Source organism: Melanostigma gelatinosum (assembly GCF_949748355.1).
Source record: "Melanostigma gelatinosum genome assembly, chromosome: 7".
Taxonomy (NCBI): Eukaryota; Metazoa; Chordata; class Actinopteri; order Perciformes; family Zoarcidae; genus Melanostigma; species Melanostigma gelatinosum.
This window is the reverse complement of record NC_136640.1, coordinates 5,050,625-5,071,952: the sequence shown is the minus strand read 5'-3', so window position 1 is coordinate 5,071,952 and position 21,328 is coordinate 5,050,625. Positions and strand designations below refer to the sequence as shown.

At 42.8% G+C, this 21,328-nt stretch overlaps 1 protein-coding gene across 1 annotated transcript in view; it reads left to right on the top strand.

Annotated features, from left to right (window-relative positions):
- Positions 1-3,983: 3,983 nt before the first annotated feature.
- lsamp (limbic system associated membrane protein) overlaps positions 3,984-21,328 on the top strand; it is a 159,690-nt gene continuing 142,345 nt past the window's right edge. Inside the window, exon 1 of the mRNA XM_079271221.1 lies at positions 3,984-4,158. Coding sequence (XP_079127347.1) covers positions 4,004-4,158 — 155 coding nt within the window. The 5' untranslated portion in view covers positions 3,984-4,003. The remainder of the gene's footprint in view (positions 4,159-21,328) is intronic.

Below are 21,328 nucleotides of genomic sequence, written 5' to 3'. Positions count from 1 at the left end.
GGTCTTGTTTGTCTGTGAGTTCCACTGTTAAAGTAAAGAAGGCCCACGCTTCATATACATTTTAAGTTGGTTAAGTTGATTGTGGATGATGTGGTTTTTATTGTATTTAGAGAAAAGACACATCTAAACAACATAAGACATAAAAATGACCCATTATGTAAAAAATACAAAATGTTTTCAGGCTGGATATTATATACTAATAAAATAATAAGCCAAGGAAGAACAGATCTTTTTTTTATCACAGCGCCACAATGTGGTCACATATAATGCACTTCACAATGTTGGCGTTGAAGCAAACAGTTTGTCTGCCAAACTCTGTCAAACGCATCTGTAGTATATGTGTCAGTATTACTACCATCAAGTAGCTCAGCCTAACTTGCCAAAATCTCTAAAATCTCCCTTGAAGTTTACAAAATGTAATTAAAAAGAATAAATCTGTGCACGAACGAGGCAATTTCACACCTTTGCTCTTAATTTATGTCGACAGTCCTCAGTCATTTGGTGTGTGCGCACGCTCTGAAAGTCTTAATTAATCATCCGTTATTTCTTGAAAGGCATCCCATAGTTCAGCAGATGAGTTACACAGGCAGACAACAACTTCAGTGAAGAGTGGACGAGTACGTGATGGTTTGTATGGACTCACTCTACAGACTCATATGAGCTCCTTCCATCCGTCAGACTGCACGGCCTTGTACTTCTGCGGGGAATTCATCTTGTTACCCCGCAGGTTTGCACCTTGAACATTACTGCTGCAGCTAAACCAATCCTCTTCAGCATGGCCTCTCTATGCCTGAACTATCTAATATGCCAAGGTGTGTGCATGTGTGTGTTTGTTTGCGTGTTGGGGATGATACAGTATACTGCTGAGTATGTTGCTTGGTATCCGTTTTCATGTGTATCATGCACTTTGCTGCCAAGACGCAGGTTTTGATAGGAATGCCAGGCCAAATTATGCATGCACTCCATTTGTTTTTTTATAAAGAGAAGAAAACTCATTCTCTCTTTTCATCTCTTGGCTCAGTGTATTTGTCCCATACATGCACACACATGTACACACTCTATCATCAGTGTGTGCTTGCCTGTGTGTGTTTGTTGGGGGGTTGCCCCATAACAACCTCTGGATCCGAGGGGCGGGCCTGCTCATTGATCTTCCAAGCTCACAACGGTACAGAGTGCCGTTTGTTTTCATGCAGACGCTAGATAGTGCTCAATGGAGGTGGATGAAGAATCAGAATCCCATTATAGATCCGCCTCTTGTTGAAACTTTTCTGCTGTTTGTGTTTCACAGGCAAATATTGATCCGGGACCCAAAGGCGGAGAAAACAAAATCCAAAGTGGCGCACGATATTTAGAAACATAGAACAAGCAACAAGTTCCGTAATGACTGACAAGAAAACAAAATGAATAGATTTAGAAAAATAGAAAAATAGATTTCTTTTTTTTTTTTTTTTTCAACATGTGCAAATGTTTCCAGCTATAGAAGTTTACTTTCACCATCCGCTGACATAAACTGGTACTTACGGTATTTCGGCCATTTTAGGTCAAACATAAATAAATATTACAGAGCCAAGGGAGGGGGGGGTGATGTTCGGAGAAACAAATTATAACTTCCAATAATTAAAGTTTTAAATTCATGAGAAAAAACTTGGATATTCTCTGAGATTAAAGCGGTACATTTACAGGAAATATATTTAGAGCGAGAGAGAGAGATTTTTGGGCAGAACTACAGGTGAATTGTTCTAAACTACTGGGGGACTGCAGCTCAGTCAGCTAAAGGTGAGGAAAACCTCACAGAAATGACTTCTCAACAGATAAACCCACAGAGGACTTTATTGATAAATGGCGATACTGTATGAGCCCGTGTATGAGCCCGTGGCCATCAACGGGGAAGTGCACCAAAGTGAGTCGGTGGCCGGGCAGCTGGAAGGTTGTGCTCCACTTTCCCTTTTTTGCTGCTTCGAGGTTTACTGTTGACCTTTTGCACGCTGGCACAATCCGCTGCATGCTCGCAACATGCCGGGTTTGCCACCATAATGAGGTGAAAGATTTGCCTTCGAGGCAGCAGTGCGTGCACAGTGAGCAGCCACACTTGTTGAGATTTCCGCACAGCAACGTTGCTAATTATCCCAAATAAAACAATAGGTCAATCACATCATGTGACATGTTTGTTTTGTGCATGATTAGACCGATTAGAGTGTTGATGATTCAGTCTTTCTTCTCATCTATGTCTGCTCCTCCTTTGACTTCCATCTGTGGATAATAATAAGGAGACAGACTTTGAGATACTGCAACTCGGTGTGATCTCTGACAGCATCTTAACAGTGTGTGAAAACACATATTTAATATTATTACCTGTTTTTTTATTCACAAAGATGAGCCAAAAGAAAATACAAACCACAAAAAAAGGCAAAAATGGTGTTTCTGAAACCGAACTTTTTGTGTTTCACTTGGCCAGCGATGCCAATAGATCTCAATATGTCACGTTCTGTGGTTACAGCTGATATAAGTGACAAGTAGCAAGTTTCCGCTTCCTCCCAGCTGCATGGAAACAGCAACTCGATGTTTTTCATGTGTTAGTAACTGCACGCATATATCTTTGTTTGCACACTTGTCAGAACAAGCAACAATACTTCACCTTGAAGGTTTGTTTGCCTTTGTGAACCACATATCTTGCAATGCATGCTGGTACTGTCGATGTAGGCACCATGGACCAGTCACTGTGACGAATGCAACACCACTTCACCTGTCAGTAGGAATGTGTCAGTGTTGTTATGGTGTCCAGTATTTTAGTATTGCACTTTAGTTGGGAGATTGCGTTCGTTCCATTTTAAAATACAATGGTGAACATTTTGTTGCTTCTAAGATGCATCGTGATGTGGACGTGAACGTTCCTGCATCGATACAGTGACCGAACATTAACGGGCAGTTTGTTCCTTCAGTATTAATTTACTGTTGCACACGTTTCTCTCCTCTCCTCTCTCTCCTCCCTCTCCTCTCCTCTCTCCTCCCTCTCCTCTCTCTTGAATATATGAAATGAATATGAATATGAATATGAAAATCATCAAATGTACAGCTTTTTGTATTAATATGCCAGGTCTGTTCACTGTAACAGCTCATTGAACTTGTGTAATTGATCCCACTAAATCATGGTTAAAGAGAGTCTTATCTGGGGGGGGGGGGGGTGGGGGGGTTAGACGTTGGGGGGTTCATGGTCCAACGCAGATGCTTGGTGAGAATGTTTGGGAGCCGCTGCTCTATAGATAAGTGGATGCTGTGGTAATCCGAACTGAGAAAAGGTCTTTCAGCTTGGCTAGGGAGGTAGATGTGTAGAGATTATCACCTGTGGACCTGCTCAGGATTGTTGGTTTTCAGCATTATTATTCTCCCGGGCCACTTTGTTTTTGCCTGTGTCCAAATATACAAGAGGGGTCTATTACTGCTTTTCATAATTCCTTTTTTTTTTTAAATGTCCAACTCCCACTTTTTTTCTTTACTCCATTCGGCAGCATTCCTGTCCTCACTCAGTTGTCTTACTGAAAGGGACCTCAGGTGGTGCTGTTGTCCTGACAACCAATACGGGGAGATTCACAGCCAGACGGCTGGATAATCTGAGAGGGAGAGGGAGAGAGAGAGCGAGAGAGAGAGAGAGAGAGAGAGAGAGAGAGAGAGAGATGGTGGGGGTGGTGGTGATGGGAGGGGGGATTTTTGCAGACTCTGAAAAGAAGCCTGCCTCTCACCATCGCAGTTGCTGGCTGTGCCATCCCTTTACGCAGAGAGCATTACGCATCAGTGGACTATAGAGCGAGGACCCCGCACGACTCCGCACGTTTTCGTTCCGAAAGTGTTCAAGGGAACCCGTAGCACCTATCCCCTCCGCACTGCTTTGGACCTAAGGGCATCCCGCGTTTTCCCGAGAAGCCTGGACAACTACTACTCTTCCTTCCCCTCTTTTTTTTCACCCTTGGATCTATAGCTCTCGAAAAGCGCGCGCCTGTACTTTAAGATGCAAGTCGGACGCAAATCGTGTTGGAGGCAATTGCAGGCTTCCCTTTTCAGACTGCTGTGTCTTATCCCCACAGGATTCCCCGTCCGGAGTGTGGATATGCAGCGAGCCACCGACAACATCACCATCCGCCAGGGCGACACAGCGATCGTAAGGTAAGAGTCGTCTTCCAACTTTCCTCTCCTCCTCCTCGTCTCCCTCCGGATTGCGCAGCAGCATCCTCCCCGCGAGCAGGCAGCTGCGTGCTGCCACACATCGCAGTAACAAAAAGGGTGCATTTTATGGACTGCGTTCATTTAGTTGAGGAAGATTATTTTCTTTATTCCCCTGACGATGGTCTTTCCCCTGCGGCAAACTTATATTTTCCGCAAGACTGACAGAGAAGTAAACGGGGGGTGGGACGTGCTGGGATGAGAGTTTAAAACTGTTATCTCACAAACCAGTTCTGACTGAGTTCCCCATATTTTAAATATGACATAATATCCCGTCTTGTAGCAATGAGTTTACATCGCTCGTGATTTCATATCCTTATATTCCTCTATGGCACATGTGTCAAACTCAAGGCCCGCCGGCCGAATCCCGCCCGCCATGTCATTTTATGTGGCCCGCGAATCCGCCAGCAAAAAAAAAAGATAAAAAATGTTTTTTTTCTTTTTTAATAATTAAAAGTTAGACTTGAAAATAAAAGGATCCCCATGGTCGAAATTATGAGATAGAAAGTTGAAATTATGAGATAGCATGATGTCTGTGTACAGACATTAAAACTATCACAACAGGTGGACAGGAGAGGCAACAGCCCGAAAAGAGGTTTTCCAACGATTGAAAAAGATCGACAAATAATACCAAAATGTCCACGAAGAGAACAATTGATGCAGAGGGAAGAAAATGTAATGAAAGATGGGAAAGCGAATACATGTTTGTGCTTCAAGGAGAACAGCGGGTCTGTCTTCTATGTTATGAGGCGTGTCGTGATGAAGGATACAATTCATTTTGACACCAAACACGGAGCTAAATTTAGCCTCCAAGAAAAACATCAAACTGTCCAAGAATTAAAAGGCAGACTGCAATCACAGCAGAATATATTTACACAGCTACAGCCCAGTGCATGCTGAAGGTATGTGAGCAGTGCTCTGACCAGATACAGACTTTTACAAATGTCAGTTTGTGAAGAAACACCATCGCAGACCGAGTTGATGAACTAGCAGCAATCTAACAACACAGCTCGCTAAGAGACGAGCAGGTACTCGTGTTTGTAATGAACTGTTGATGAAAGCACAGACAACACGGATACATCATCTATCCGTGTTCATCAGACCTGACTCTCAGTGAGCAGCTCTTGGATGTAGCTGCATGCACAGGACGACGACAGGGAGGAACATTAGTGATGCAGAGAGGTGACACAAACAGCTTTGAACAAAGTTAATGTCATAACTTGTGTTTGATATTTGTCTTTGTTATTTTCTTTAATAGTTTGATCTTTGATAGAGTCATGTGGGTTTATTAACCCTCAATTAAAATGATTTATGTTATAATAACAGAAATGTGTTTAAATATCATTTTTCATTTATATAACTGCATGTATTTGCACACTTGAACAAACAATAATCAAATGCAGAGAGAGTTATTTAACAATATGTTCGGGAGAAGTTAGTTATACAGTCTTACAGTTACAACCGGCCCTTTGAGGGCGAGCGTGATGCTGATGTGGCCCAGAGTGAAAATGAGCTTGACACCCCTGCTCTATGGAATTAATAAGTAGCCGAAGCTTTATTTTGGCGGTGGCATGACATCCTTCTGGGGATGATTTTAAATGATTGGAGCAAAGAGCTTAAACGTTTTTTTAAACGCCTTCGCTGAAATGACGCACAGAGCACCGGAGCTGCGGTCACCCATGCAGGCTCCCCTTTCTCTGTACTTCATTTATTAACAGCTTGATACAGCGAATGCGTCACAGTGTTTTTTGAGATTCTATTTGTGAGGGGATCGATGGCAGAGACGGGGATTATAGACACAGACGAGGGGTTTATGCGAGCAGCCAGAGAACTGTGCAGCCCTTGTTTCACCCCGGGATGTTTGGGAAAGATGAGTTGCAGCCTGTAGGGGACGAGCAGGTGAAGTGCCATCGGTGTCAGGAATGTAACTCCGTTCCAGCCCCGTGACATATGACGCCCCACTCTCCAAATCCAGTTGCGTGGAGTCCGTTTTTTTTGCGTGTGCCCATAATAGCCTCGCATCCCACTTAATCGCCTCCGAGACAATGCAAGCTGTCAACTCTCTGGCATTGTGATGCTGCTGGGCAGATGTCAGCCACCACGTGATCCCAACCATGTGTTTGCGGCAGGCTGTATAAACGCGAGGGGGATTTAGATTTGGTTGGTTTTTGTCAACAAGGCGCATTGCTTCCTGCCATACCCCCCCCCCCCCCCCCTCAACACACATACCTCTCCAATGGGATGCACTGTTGGTAAATCCAGTGGTATAATAGGCTGCACACGGAACACTCAGTCACATTGATTTCCCCCTCCCCCCTCTCCCTAACTCCTTCTCTGTCCTCTCCCCACTCCCGTGCCTTATTTACAGTAGCCTACCAACCAGGGCTGCCCAATGAGTGTGAGAATATAGAATGCAATTATGGGATGGACCTTTAACAGACTGTCGAAAAACTCTGCAAACACACAAGCAACACACAAGCGTGTTTCATCACGTGTCCTAAGCTTGCTTGTAAAGCTAAACACACACACACACACACACAGGAGGGAGGAATAAATCCCTTTAATGGATTCCGTCTTGCAACCAGGTGCCATCCATTCAGGTGCCTGCTGATCAAATTAGTCAATTGACTCAGTTACTGTTGAACTCGCGAGGGGTCACAGCTATTTGTTTCACTTTTCCAAAATCCAATTAGCAGCGTCTTTGCTATCTTCAGCCGTTTTGTCACCCAGTCAGCCCGTCGCCTTCAGAGGTGGTGGCAGGCTTTGCACTGAGCCGGCGCCAAATCAGATTCCCCTTTCCCAGAAAACACTCGCATCCTAAGTCGCGTATTTCACCATTATCTCTGATAAACACTCCTCGAATAATTATCTGTGGTTATCACTCAGGAGGCGTCATTGTTAATTAGATGTTTATAATGTATCCTGTAGGCATTATTGATCCGTTTTTTTCATTGTCAGTCGAGCAACGATAAACTGCATCTCAGACCCCTGTGGCCCCATTGAAGAACACAACCATATTTCAAACCCAGTTTCCACCTGACAAATTGGATACAGGGGGGGGGGGGGGGGCAAGTAAAAACAAACCACAAGAGCCAAAATGGGAGAACTTTGAGCAGGGGTGGGAGGCCATCGGCTAGTAATTTGTCAAGCTCCACAGTGTATCTGATCCCATAAACTGAGTTTTGTGGAGGCTGAGGGGATATCGGTGACCTGGGGGCGTAATAAGGCTCGTACTCCTCTAGTGGAGGCTGTGGCTGCAGTCGTGACTTTCGTGGCACAACCGGAGAGAGATGCACGAGTAGAGAAACAGCATGTGGTCAGTACAACCACTGTGACAGAACACACGGCAGCAGGCCCCACTGGTGAAATGAGAAAGTCCATTTGCCGTATATATTTTGACCAGGGGTCGAGAACTGTTTACTGCATAAGCAAGTCTTTTCTCTTCATACTTTGAGATTTGTAGCACTCGTGTGGCTCACTGTGAAAGTCGATGTCAAATGTATATATTTAAGCATCGTGGATTGATTTCGGTCATGACAATTGAATGTATTGCTTTCTATCTTGCGTGCTACAGGAGCATGATGCATGTGTAAATACTCGATACATCTGGCTGATTTAATAATCATCATTTTTTTAAATGTCTGCTAATAATTAGTTTAGACAGGCTCGCGAACCGTAGCCGACTTTCCTCAACATGTGACACAACGCTTTGTTCACAGAGTCTCATTAACCCCTGAGAATCCGTCCAAAGTCAACGTGCACGAAATATATTGACGGATATCTCCGGCAACTGTCGGTGAGGGAAGAGCATTGAATCTAAGGCTAAATTATAAGACTGAAACGCAGTGGTAGCATGTTCTCCTTCAAAATCGGCGTTAGATGTAAAGATTTAGCTACACTTAACCTTTGAACACCTTTGCCTGAGACGGCCTTCAAGGGGTTAATCTGAAAGAGATTATTCTTTTGATGACGGCCACTGTTTTTGACTGGTTTAGATGAACGTTTTCCCTCCAGCGCTTGTAACGCGGACTGGTTTAGAGCTCATCTGACGTACGGTAGGCTGTGGGATTAAACTCTACAACCAAATCAGTGGTACGGTTTTGTAATATGGTTTCTTTGAATCTTCAGCGGGTCTTGTGTGACTGTCTTGTGTCTTGGCTCAGAAGTCACCAGCATGCCGCATCCTAAATTCTCTACCGTTTAATGATCTGGTGGCTGTGTTCAGTTTAGAGATTACAGACTATCGGGTTCTCATATTTGTCCCCAAGCTGTCTTGTCCCTCGAAAGCGGGACTTTTTGTATCTTCTTGAAGAAACATTTGCCCCTGGAAAGCGTTGACATAAGCCCCGGCATATTAAATCTATAGGCCCGTGTCCCAGCCGTCGTGTTTCAGACCATTAAGATTTAGGTCACTGAAAAACACCCCACATTTTCAAACCTTCTTCCATGTTTTTTTTGTTTCTGTTTTTTATACAAGGATGATGCCAACAAGTGAAATCAAACTCTCCTCATCTTCAAGTCACAACATGAATCTGAGCAGGAGAACAAGAAAAGTTTCACCACGTTTCTTCAAGCCATTTCTTCAAGCAATTTTTTAATTGCTTTTTTTTTTGAGTCCCTCATTATGCAGTTGCCTTAACATGCCCTATGGTTGCAATGTCAGGCGAAGCCCTGATAATTGGCAATTGCGTATTAAAGCATGAATGACACAGTCTCTGTGATTGCGCTCCTCTGGGTCGATTGTCTGCACTTTGACAATGCTCTCTGCCGGGCTTGTTACTTCCAGAGGAAGATGATTCTGCACTTGTGCATTGCCCCAGAGCATCGTCATGAAAAAGTACCACAGAACTCTGCTTTTAATTTGAGTCAGCCAGATGTTATGTGTGTGAAATCTGCTCGAGGCTCAGACACCACAGAAGACATGATGTAAGTCTAATTCAAGTTCCGACATGATTCACAATGACTCAGAATCCAGTTATTCCCATTTGCATTATTAAAATCTAAACTATTGAACTCTGATGGCTGATGCATCTCTGAGTGATGCAGTGTGCCTCAGCCATATTCCAAAGAACTGCACTTATTCACCATGGAAACAAAGACAGTTCTCATATATACCCAGTATACCTGGTAGTACAGCACATGTACTGAAAGCATACTCTATCTGGAGGTTATGGTAAAAAGAAAAAGAAGAATTGTGTTAATGTAATACAGAATCTGTGAACTATTAAAAAAATACAGTCATCCAAAGTCTCTCTTTTTCATACAGAAATAAATGTAGTACATCCTGTGATGACTGTTATTCCAAAACTATGATAGTACGTGTCCTTTTAAATGCAATAGTATTGTTACTTGAGAGCTCTATCCAGCCCAAAAAGGTTCGTGCTATCAGGGTCGAAATCTGGATGGCTGTCATCTGTTACATTTGTTGTTATCGGAAAACAATACTCACCAAGTATCTCCAGGAAGTAATTGTTGAACAATTTGGCATGGCACAATTTAGCGCCACATTCAGCAGCAATGCAACGGAGTAGCTTTGCCTTTCCGAAGTGAGTAAGGGCTGGGCAATATATCAATATGATATCCATCATATAGATCGTCTTCAATTATGGATATCCTTATGTGGCATAAGTGTTGTCTCTTGGTTTTAAAGACTACATTACAGTGAAGTGATGTAACTTTACTGTATTTACTTACTTACCACCACTCGAGAAAGACAGGCTACCTAGATAACTAGCCAGCCATCCTTCTACTCTCTTCCCGACTTCCTGCGACAACACTTTATGCCCCAACTGAGTAAGGAACAGATTCCCTTATCTTAGCCGTACCTTAGTGACCTACCAAACCATACACATTCAGCATCAATCGTCTGTCTGGCAACAGCACTGGCATATCTTGTTGTAAACAACCCAACATATGTAATGCCATATATTTAATACAGAAATACAAAAACTGTTTGTTTGTACAGTACACACAGTACAACAGTAAAAGTGACCGCTGGAGCTACCTGCTGGTACAGTAACGCACTATTGTGATCCTCAGTGTTGGTGCATTACTTGTGTTAATGAAGCACAGTAGATATCACTGTTCTGGAAATTCAGACCGTTGGGTCTATGTGACGACATGCACACGTACGTGTGTGTAGTGTTACCACCATTCCACAAAACTGACCTGTAATCAACATTTCTTGCTGTCACATTCAGTTATGATGGAGTCGCAGTGCATATTCATTTTCACAGACAGGACAAAGATTTGGTAAGGTGATACTGTGGGCGATGTAGTCCAGGCTGTATTCCAAGTGGAGGGAGAGCAAAACAGATCAATTTCTGGATTTCCGGGCAGAGGGCAAGAGTGCAACATAATTTGGGATGTCCGGACCCCCAGGGAGCCTCCATATGTCTCTCTAAGCTCATCACATCGGAGTGCTACCTTTTTCTTTTTACCGTTTCGAGCCTCCCTCTGCATTTCTCAGTCCCTCTATCTCTCCACCGCTCGATATCCTCTTTTTTATTTTTGCTAGCATTGAATTGTCCAGCTGCGCTGTCTTAACCTGACTCACAGAGTGAACATGAAGTCAGACGAGGGGAAAAGGGTTGGGGAGCGGAGGGGGGGAGGAGCTTATTTACGAGGATGATAAAAGGGAAAAATTGTAAAAGGGAAGAATGATGGCTGAAGAGCTCTCACCAAGAGAGAGAGAGAGAGAGAAAACAGAGAGAAGAGTATGATGGGTGGAATTAGAGTGGGAGGGAGGGGGAGGGCAGGGACACAGTATTAGTACAATCAGCACAATAATCCCTCCTGTTCCAGCCGGGGCCGGCGTAGGATTTTCAAATCAATTTCATTTTCACTCATGATGCTACAGTGGGAGAGCTGAGTGGCTGCCAGTTGGGTCATTATCATCTTGTCCCCAGTTTGGCGCACGGCAGAGCAGAGGTGAGGGGGGGGAAAGCTTCGCGGGACATAGTTCTGGTTGATATTTTGCCAATTCTGCAAAGTTTCGTGGGGGCTTTTTGGAACGGCTCTGAGTAATCACAAGTTCCAGAGGCTTTCATCTTGGTCTGTAGGATCTGAATAATGGCCCCGCAGAGTCAGCGTGAAGTCTTTTGACATGGCAGATGAACAGAGTTCTGACGCTCTCATCTGAAGCACACAGTCCGATAGAGTTCAGTGGGCCTCTTTCAAAGGCTCCCTACCAGATGTGCTTTCAGCATGTAGTTTGATGTTTGCGGATTTGTCCTCAAAGAACACACCAGGACACTTGGAGCGCTTCATTATGTGTTTTCAATGCGTCATTGTGAATAACTCAACCAAGGAGTCCAGACCTTAAAATGTTGTTTTTTCAATTCAACGCAGTGCTTCTCCCTAAAAGCAATTCCACTACATTTCATCCTTTACCGAGCCTTTTGTTCGGCAGGCCAGACTGTCCCTAAGTGCATATTTAAACAACTCAGAACTTTCTCCCGTACCTATAGGTGATGGCAGTAAAAGTGGAGTGGAAGAATATCCTTATTGCTCCCAGACCTCGAAATGTCAAGAGTGCTACAGAGCTGCAGTAGCAACACATTCTCACTTCCAACTAGTCAAATACCTACGCCCGGTCAGTGGCCCCAAGCTTGATACTACGCTCTAAATACCTCTTAAGTTAGTTTTGGACATGGCGGTGACAGCGTGTCAGTTTCAACTCGTTAAATGCGAAGCGTCTTTTCAAAATAAGCTTTAGGCAACAAAACCTCTTAGTTCGGTTCAGTAAAAGAGCTTCGTTGACATTAACTTGACTGACAAACGACTCAGATGACAAATGTCAATGTTAACTTTTAGTTTTGCACGGGACACAAAAAAAGTCCTGTGTTTGTTTAACGCATCTACCTCCACTCCTACGATTTCTCTCTTTCTAACACGTCAGTGGCTCTCACCGTCTAACAGCGACAATGGTGGGTTTACAAAGGAGTTAGTCGGCAACTGACCAACTGCCGTCATTTGACGAATTGAGAGTGGGTCTCACTCTCAATTCGTCAAATGACGGCAGTTGGTCTAGCGTTGGCACAGTAGATGTAGTATAAAAATGGCAGAGTTCCAAAGGGCACGTTTCAAGTAATTTATATCCAAACCATAATGTGCTGTGTGGTATACAGCAGCACCTTGTAGACATATTTCCCACCGCGCCGTATGATCACATCGTGTGTTCAGCCAGGATTTGTCATTGGAATGGAGCTGCCACCTTTCCGAGTTTTAGCGTCATTACTTGTGTGCCATCGTGATTAATTACAAAATCAGTACAGCTGCTTTACTTAGACTTCCATTAACCAACCAGTTTGCAGCAATTTAGCTGATATCTAAAACTGAAGAGTACAAAGCAGGAATTTTAATTGTATTTAGAAAAATGTCACAAGCACACACCTTTGCCATCCCAGAGATGAAATGGGACAAATAACAAGAGTGAAGGAAGCCGGGTTGAGCTCAGTTTAGCTAGAACTCCGTCAGTCAGTCGGGATGAATTCAAATCAAAGCTGAATGTGGGCTTTAGCTGGGATGACTGCCGTCGCTGCAGCTGTAAATCCACGTGGCTTTAAAGCAGATTACAGGCCTGCAGTAAGTATAGCCCTGGACGAGCCCACTCATTGTTGACCTCCCATCTCTTCCAAGATCAGAAGATATCTGCTTGCTGACCGACTGACACATTCTGCACAAGATGGCGTCACACCGTGATGATAGATGTGTGGTTTCAGAGAAGAGGCGATGTCATCACTGGATGAAGGCGCTCACTTTGGCAAACCTGCAGCAAAATCATATACCGTGACTGTTTATATACACGTCTCAATTACTGTGCTTGAGAGGTTAAGACATCGAACACGCGATGCTCAGCAGTTTTTGGCTGCCTTGCTTTCAAAGCAGTTACTTACAAGTGCCACAATTTATGGCATTGGAGACTATTAAAACTTCTAGTCTTGTGTTTAATGCAAGTTATGAGAGCAGTGGTATTTAAATGTTATGGTTCCATAACGTGGTGAAGGCTGCATTCGCTAAGCGGATTTTAAATGTACTTTTTAAACGTCTTTATCTACAGAATTCACGACACATTTAGTCTAAAAACAAACTTGTTTGATTCAGTTCATAGTATACTTTTAAAAGTTTTTAAAATGAGAGCTGAAATATTCTGATATCAGAAGATAAAATTAGTTTTTCTTAGGCTCATTAAAGTTAATCCCATGAGTGCAAACTACGCTGGAGGCAAACAACAAGCGAGGGAAAACAGCCAGGCTTCTATCGAAAAACAAACAAACAAATATCTGTGGTTGTTACAAACTGTTAATTTATGTGTGGTTTGCTACATCGTTTAATGCATGCATCTTATGCAGGAAACATTTCTCCACTGCTTAGGTTGATGGCCCACTCTCTGAAGTTTTAGCCATTTTTATATTCAAACATGGACATCATGAGATGGATCTTAATTGAGGAGCATTCCTCATCCAGCACCGTTGAGTGAAGTGGGTTTTCTGCATACTAATACTCTGCATTGGTACGTACCCGTGAAATGTGCACCTCTCGGGAAACTCTTTGATTTTGTTTCAAAGTGGCTTTCGTGGCAACATGTTTTATTCTGCATTACCCTACTGTGAGTTTTACTTTCCATTTCAAGAGAAGGCAGGATGAAAAGGCCAAAGTGTCAAAGGTGCAGGAGATTAATTAGAGTTTCTCTCTTGAGCATTTGACCAAATGGAGATGACTCTGTGGCCTACTTGCTCTGCGTTCCCCTCTGATTCGTGTAGCGTAAATGTGTCAGATGTAAGAAAAAAGAAAAAGTTCAACAGAAATACTTTTAATTTATTATTTAAACAGCGATGTGTCATTAGGTTTAACTTTTCAGAATTAGCATCAACAGGCAGAAATAAATCAGCATTGCTTGTCTCATTTGCGATTAATTATTCCCATTCAATCAAATTGAATCCTCGACCCAATGGAACAACATTGTTTTCAATTACTGAACTATCACGTGTGTCTCTGCTTGGTGTACGATTAGCTCCAATTACTTTAGGTCCCCAGCGACTAATTCAGCTATTGATTAGTGCTAGCCCCGCAATCATAAACTTCCTTCCACCTTTTTGTTTTTTGTCAATTTCCCATTGACCCTCAACAAAGCCTCCTGGTCAGCTGCCACCTCTGAGCTTGTAGAAAGCTCGGTCTGACTCAGGAGTACATCGCGGGACTGACTACAGTAATTCATTATTATCTGATGTTCAGCACTTAGACCACATTAGCTAAAACGCTGCGGTGCACTCACATTTAAAAGGCAAGGCAAGTTTATTTGTACAGCACATTTCAACAACAAGGTAATTCAAAGTGCTTCACATAAAACCATTAAAAGCATCAAAACATAAGGCAAAAGAAAAGGAGATTTAAAAACAATTAAAGAAACAGTGTAAGAAATAAAATTCAGTAGTAAAAAGTAAAGGAGATTTAAAACATACATTGAAACAATAATTGATGTCTCCCTGAGACATTACGCTGCACGCATTCAACCACACACTGCCGCAATTCTGCAATTACTCGCACACAAACCACGTCTGGAGAAGATCTCTGCCGATCTGCGTTTTATAGTGTACGCCTTGCACGAACTCGGTCCCGGAGGAAATGGCGACATATTGTGCAGTCCTTTTAAAACCATTAAAAGCATCAAAACATAAGGCAAAAGAAAAGGAGATTTAACAGCAATTAAGAACAGTGTAAGAAATAAAATACAGTAGTAAAATGCAGAAATGCAGGAAATTGATTAATATATTAATTGAACGTGGTTCAATTAAAGGCAGCAGCAAACAGAAAAGTCTTCAATCTTGATTTAAATGAGCTGAGGGTCTCAGCAGACCTGCAGCTTTCTGGGACTTTGTTCCAGATATGTGCAGCAGAACAACTGAACGCTGCTTCTCCATGTTTAGTTCTGACTCTGGGAACAGAGAGTAGACCGGTCTCAGACGACCTGAGGGGTCGGGATGGTTCATAAGGTAGCAGCAGATCAGAGATGTATTTTGGCCCCAAACCATTCAGTGCTTTGTAAACCAACAGCAGGATTTTAAAGTCAATTCTTTGTTGGACAGGAAGCCAGTGCAAAGACCTCAGAACTGGAGTGATGTGATCCACCCTCCTGGTCTTAGTGAGGACTCGAGCTGCAGCGTTCTGAATCAGCTGCAGCTTTCTGACGGACTTTTTACAATGTAAACATTGTAAAAAACTTTTTACAATGTAAAAGGCTGTTTGTGTATGGAGGCTGTCTCATCACCTGAGGACAATGGGTGGCATTTGCCAGCGTCTGTCTGCCAGCACATTTGGGAAAGAGTGGAAAGCAAAGAAAACCTTCAGCATGAAGTGGTGGCTGGCAACATACTGTACGTGTTCTCATGCCTTTTGCAAAATAAATGGAGGGAAGTATGCTTTTTGCAAACGTGTGCTAAAATGGAACCTATAAAATGACTGATTTGTTGTTATTACAACTCAGTCGTTTTTACTTGAGTCAGCTCGTGTCAATGTGAAAACACACTAGAATGTACTTGGGTGATTTAACACCATATTAGGATGCCCCTGACAGTAAGAGGGGAAATCTGTGGCTTGGACTGGACCTACTTCAGTCAGTATGAAGGGTTGAAATATTCAATCTTCACATCTTTCATGAATTCACACCCAATCCAACCCCGCCCCCCCCATCTCAACCCTTTGATATTTAAAATATAAAGATATTATTGCATGCATATATTACCATAAACTGACATCACAGACATCTGTGTGCGTTAAAAGATTAAAGGCCCTGGCATATGTGACATTTTGAGAGTTGGCTGGATTATCTCAGTTATGCTGATAAAACCCCAGCTTCCTCCAAAAGGTGCAGGAAACTCGTTTATGACTGAGATTCATTGCTAAGTCATTTTGTATTGTTAAAGTCCATACGTTTCCCATCCTTTAAATGTTCCATATTTCTTTATTGTTCATGAGTGTCATTAGTGACTCAATATTACTTGGCCCAAAGGACACTCGGTGCTTTCAAACCCACGTTCTGACCTGTGTTGTCTGTTTTACGGGCAAAATAAGCACCCATATGCCTGAAAAGTTCATTAAAGTTGTGTTAAGTTTTCAATTTTCTTAATTGCTATCGCCCCTAAAATGCAGGAGTTTGCAGAAATTTGCATTTTATTGCATTGTCTCACACTGCCGGAGGAAGCAACGCAATGTGGTATGCCTGAAGTAAACATTGTATCCAAAGACGAGGAACAGGTGGCCAAGTATACAAATACACAGTCCCTTGGAGAGATGGCAGTAACAGCATTCTTTGTGTCTTCAAACAGAAAGACAACAAAGGCAGGAACCCCCTCAGCATGTTTAACCGCCGCTTGGTTCAGAGTCTTTGCTCAAAAACAATGTCTGTTTCATTTCTTGAGGGCATTTTCATTAATTTTTTGTATCGCTGCAACAGAGGCTGCCAAAAATAAGTCATAAACCGAAAACAGTGGCGTTGTGTGTAATGTGATATGTTTGGCATGTTCAGAAATGTTAATGTTGAGTGTTTCGGCTTGCGTTTGATTGTATCATTGTAGTTTCTCTACACACCTGCAGTACACGTTTAGATGCGTGTCCAATTTGTCCTGTGTGTGTTTCCCACTAACACATGTGAGAAGGGTACAGTAACAGGGTTAAACGGATTAGCAACCTCCATGGTTATCCAATCAACCGTGGCAGAATACACTAAAAAAAGGGTTGGCAGACTCTCCGTTGACCGCACGACAGAGCGCAATCATCTTTTCTACCATATTGTATCATCAAAGAGGAGCCCTAGTGTGACCATTCTGCTCCATTACCATTTTTTTAAAACTTAATCAATATTGACATACCACAATTGAACAATATTTTCTCAAATCGACAGACCTGAGGAACTGGCCTCCTCTGATGTGTGTGTGTGTGTGTGTGCGTGCGTGCGTGCGTGCGTGCGTGCGTGCGTGCGTGTGTGTGTGTGTAGGTGAGTTGGTGAGAGATGCGTCTGCTATGCCTCAGTGAACTCAGTCTGACTCACTTTTAGAGCATTGATTTTCTTTTTTATCCTGCATCTTCACAAGGCATTTTCAATTGGGATTTTATTTTATTTTTTTCAGCGTGAGGCTGATTTCGCAACCCTCGTCTAGTTTAGCACACTAGCTCTCTGATATGCTTTAAAACACACCCGTGCATACCCCTTTTGAAGACTCCCTTGATCCTTAACATGCATTCCTTTGAAGAAACACCAGAGGCTACGGACAAGATGGTTTCACATGATTTGACTTCAAAACTGTAGTTACTTATTCCACGAACCAAACCAAACCTCATGCGTGGACGTGGAGCGGGGGAATCATTTCCTGTCCTGTGATGGTCTCCTCCAACATGTGGTGGAGCCCATTTTGAGCTGTGACGTCTTGTTGAAATTTTTTTTATTTTATTACCAAAACCTGATTGAATTATCTTGACTGCAGCACTTTTTAAGGCCAAAAGTATAAAAAAAATCGTGGAAAATTATCATTTATTTAGGTGTAAGTTAGTAGCCGAAAAATGACTCCTAGTGTTTTTTTTCTGGGGAGATTTTCAGTACAAGAACATGTTTTATGAAGTTACGTTGTTCGATGACTGACTGAACACAATAATGTGCATGAATACCCCCAGTAAGTGTGATTATAATAATACATCAAAAAAGCTCTACTGATGGGTAGAAATGTTAATATATGGTGGGTAACAGTTTTTTTTTAACAAAACTCAATATTACCAATAATTGCAGTTAGTTAGTTATCAGCATTCTTTTAGAATAAATCCTGAAACACACTTCTAATTATAAATCCTAAAACACACTTCTAATTATAAATCCTAAAACACACTTCTAATTATAAATCCTAAAACACACTTCTAATTATGAATCCTAAAACACACTTCTAAACCTAAATTTACGCAGTGACAGCAGTGGGTTCCTAACAGCGCCTGTCATAGACGTGCATAATATAATGGTACTGCATGCAAATCTCGTTCATTTTGCCCATTTAAGATTTAGGTGAGGGCATTCAGAGCTTTGACTTCTCCATAATGATTGTAGAGGTTATCATTGGGGGCATGAAGACATTGTGCAAAGAGTTCAGCAGCACAGAATAGCTTCTGTCAGGGAAGTAAAGGAAGGGCTCTTCATCCTTTCATCCCTCCATGCAAATTGTGCTTTTGGGCACAAAGGTGCCAGTCTTAGTGGATTCGCCTTAAAGTGGAAGCATACATTTTCTGCTCACTATTGGTGATAAACAGGACCATTTTTGAGCCAATAAGACTCAAAATCCGCAATCTTATAGCAGCCGAGTGACAGAATTTATGAAAATATGCAGACTATATGCAGAGCTCCCTCGCAGCGCCTTCTTGATGGATTTGCTCCTGAGGTACTCTTGTGAAATGATATTAGTTGTCCAGTAACTACTGTATACGTGTCATGTTTGTACAAGAACGTCCTTCGCTTTGCCGTCTGATAGTCAGCCTTCTCAGACTGGCCCTGCGGTGCTCTCAGCTTGATGTCCCACTTCTACTTTGTCTCGTCCCTGCTGCTGTTCCTCTTCTCTCAATTCATTTTGATGTCTCAGTTGTTCAGAAACTGAGCTGTCTTTAAAACCTTAAATCTGGTACGGACTCGCAAAAGGCACCGTGAAAAACCTGGTCTCCTCAGAAAATGGCTTTTGGATACACCTATACATTTCTCAGAGCGTTTGGTCAGTACTTTCACTAATTCTGCTTCTCTTTACGGTCCTTTTGCTTCTCATTTCCGCTAATTGCTTTCCCTATTGCTTAGCTTTCTCTTTCAGCCCCAGTTTGAACTTCTCTCGGCAACGTGTATGTCTTTTGGCCACAAACTGAGCTGCCTCTCTCTAGGAGTGTACAGAGGGCCAAGCTATGGACACATGCACCAGCTGCGTCTTTCTGTCTGATCGAGCAAAGTTCTTTACCCAGAGTAGCCTCTATTTGCTCTTTGTCCTTCGACTTACAGCAATTATAGCCTATTGCACCATATCTGTATCATTTCATAGACATTCTGCAGAGACTGTGAGGAAACGGTTAGTAGAGCGGGGCTTTCCAGAATTATGTCACACAGCGGTATTACAAAGACAGACTTTGACTGATGAAAAGTTGAAGAGGCAGTCCAGAAGTTCCCCGAGTTCCTACAGCTATCTCCCGAGAAACATTCTGTCATGTATTTATGATAAGCTGCCTCTGATGGAAAGTTTAGAGGCACTGACACCGTTGAAACCCCTCTGAAAAGGCTTGAGAATAATGGAGACATCACAATGGCTACCCTGGGGACATGTGGCCGACCTACCCACAACCCCCTCTGTTCTCCGCTGCCTTTAAGGCAGGTCGAAACCGTTGCACTTTCCAGGATTTTAACCCTGTGTGTAAAGGAAAGCAAGGACCACGGAAAGATGCTGGCTCATGTGATGGTCATGACTATACAACAGTGCGGAAGACAATAATGTTGCTAATAAACTCAGTCTAGAGAATATTCACATTTGAATTATGGTAATGAGCTTTTCCCATTATCATTAGCAGTGGGATGCTGTCGTTAACGTCATTTTGGATTAAATGTGCTGTATTTACATCATTTATTTTAGTGCTCACCTAGACGAACTGATCATTCATCACACGAGGATTTACAAAGACATTTATCTGAGCCAGAAGGTACAAAGAAATGCAAAAACAAATCACAGTTAACGGGTGTCATCCAAAACCTTGATATTAATCACAGCAAATGATGCATTTATTGACAATGAAGTTACCCGTGAATCATTTTGGAGCACATGTGAGAAGCTGAAAACTGCACTCGCGAGTAGAAGGTGGGAGGAGTGTTGAGTATTTATGCCACACTTTGTTATTTTTTATTTATTTATATATTTTTAGATTGCTTTTCAGTGCATTTAGATTGATATTAGTGCATTTGCTCTCTGCCTGGTCTACCTCTTGCCTGGGGCCAATGCCCATTGCAGGAGTAACATGGAGTGTAATTACCTTCACTGTAAGCGCTAAAGTTCCACATCCAGAGCCGCTGTAGAGCTACAAGTCAGCACTATTCTGCTAACCAGGGTACAAACACGAAGGAAGGAATACCTTGCGTGGCCTTGTCCCTACAGCCTCTCGTCTGTGAGAACAATACGTTCAATCAGAATTGTGCCGTTATCGACCTCATTTTGATCTTTTCCAAGATTATGTCTGTCACTGTGGCTACACTGATCGGCTGAAAACAGGTTGAAGTTTCACAGAAATCGTTTGATTACGAGCCAAAGGATCTGTGAAGCCCGACGACGCCTTCCTTCAACGCTCGGTTGTTTTGATTACGTAAGAGCTTGTACCACAGAAGAAGTTGAATGTGCCACGCTGAGAACTTCTCTTTTCTTTTTCTGGCTGGTGGAAGAAAGAAAAAGTCGTTGAGCAAGCTCCTTTATCTAAGGGAAGCCTATTGATTGCACGAGTCTAAAAGCAGTTTGACATGGTGCAAGATCTACAGCTCCATCCTGCCTGACTCATCTCTGATTCAGAGCTGGTTGATCCAGCACATGGAGCGCAGTGAGGGAGCGATGAATGTTGTGTTGGTGTGCTGCGAGGAGAAACAGAGGGAGAGATCACAGGCTACAATAAAAACAAGGCACGCCATCACAGCCGAGACAAAAGAGGCAGAACCTGAGAGACATGTTTCCGAGTGCATGCCTGCTGCTTCTGACGGTACCGTCGACTAAGACGTGTGCGTGCAACTGGATTTAAGCAACGGCGTGTTTTCCAAGCTGATGTTAAGCTCGGGTTTGTGCGCTCTCGTCTGTTTTTAACTGATACCACAACATGTTGACAGCTCAAATGCTTTCCAGAGCTATGAAGTGCATTGTCGAGCACATGTGTTAATATTCATACGTGTGGTGTGCGTTTGGGCTTAAGCATGTGTGTCTCCATCAGAGACATTCAAACACAAAAGGAAACCCCATTAGCTACGGGTGAGCGAGTACAGGCTTAATTAATGCAGCAGCATAGCCGATGACAACATTTGCCAGGTGCCTCAGTCAGGTGGAGAAATGGAGACACCCCTCGCCCGCCTTCTTAA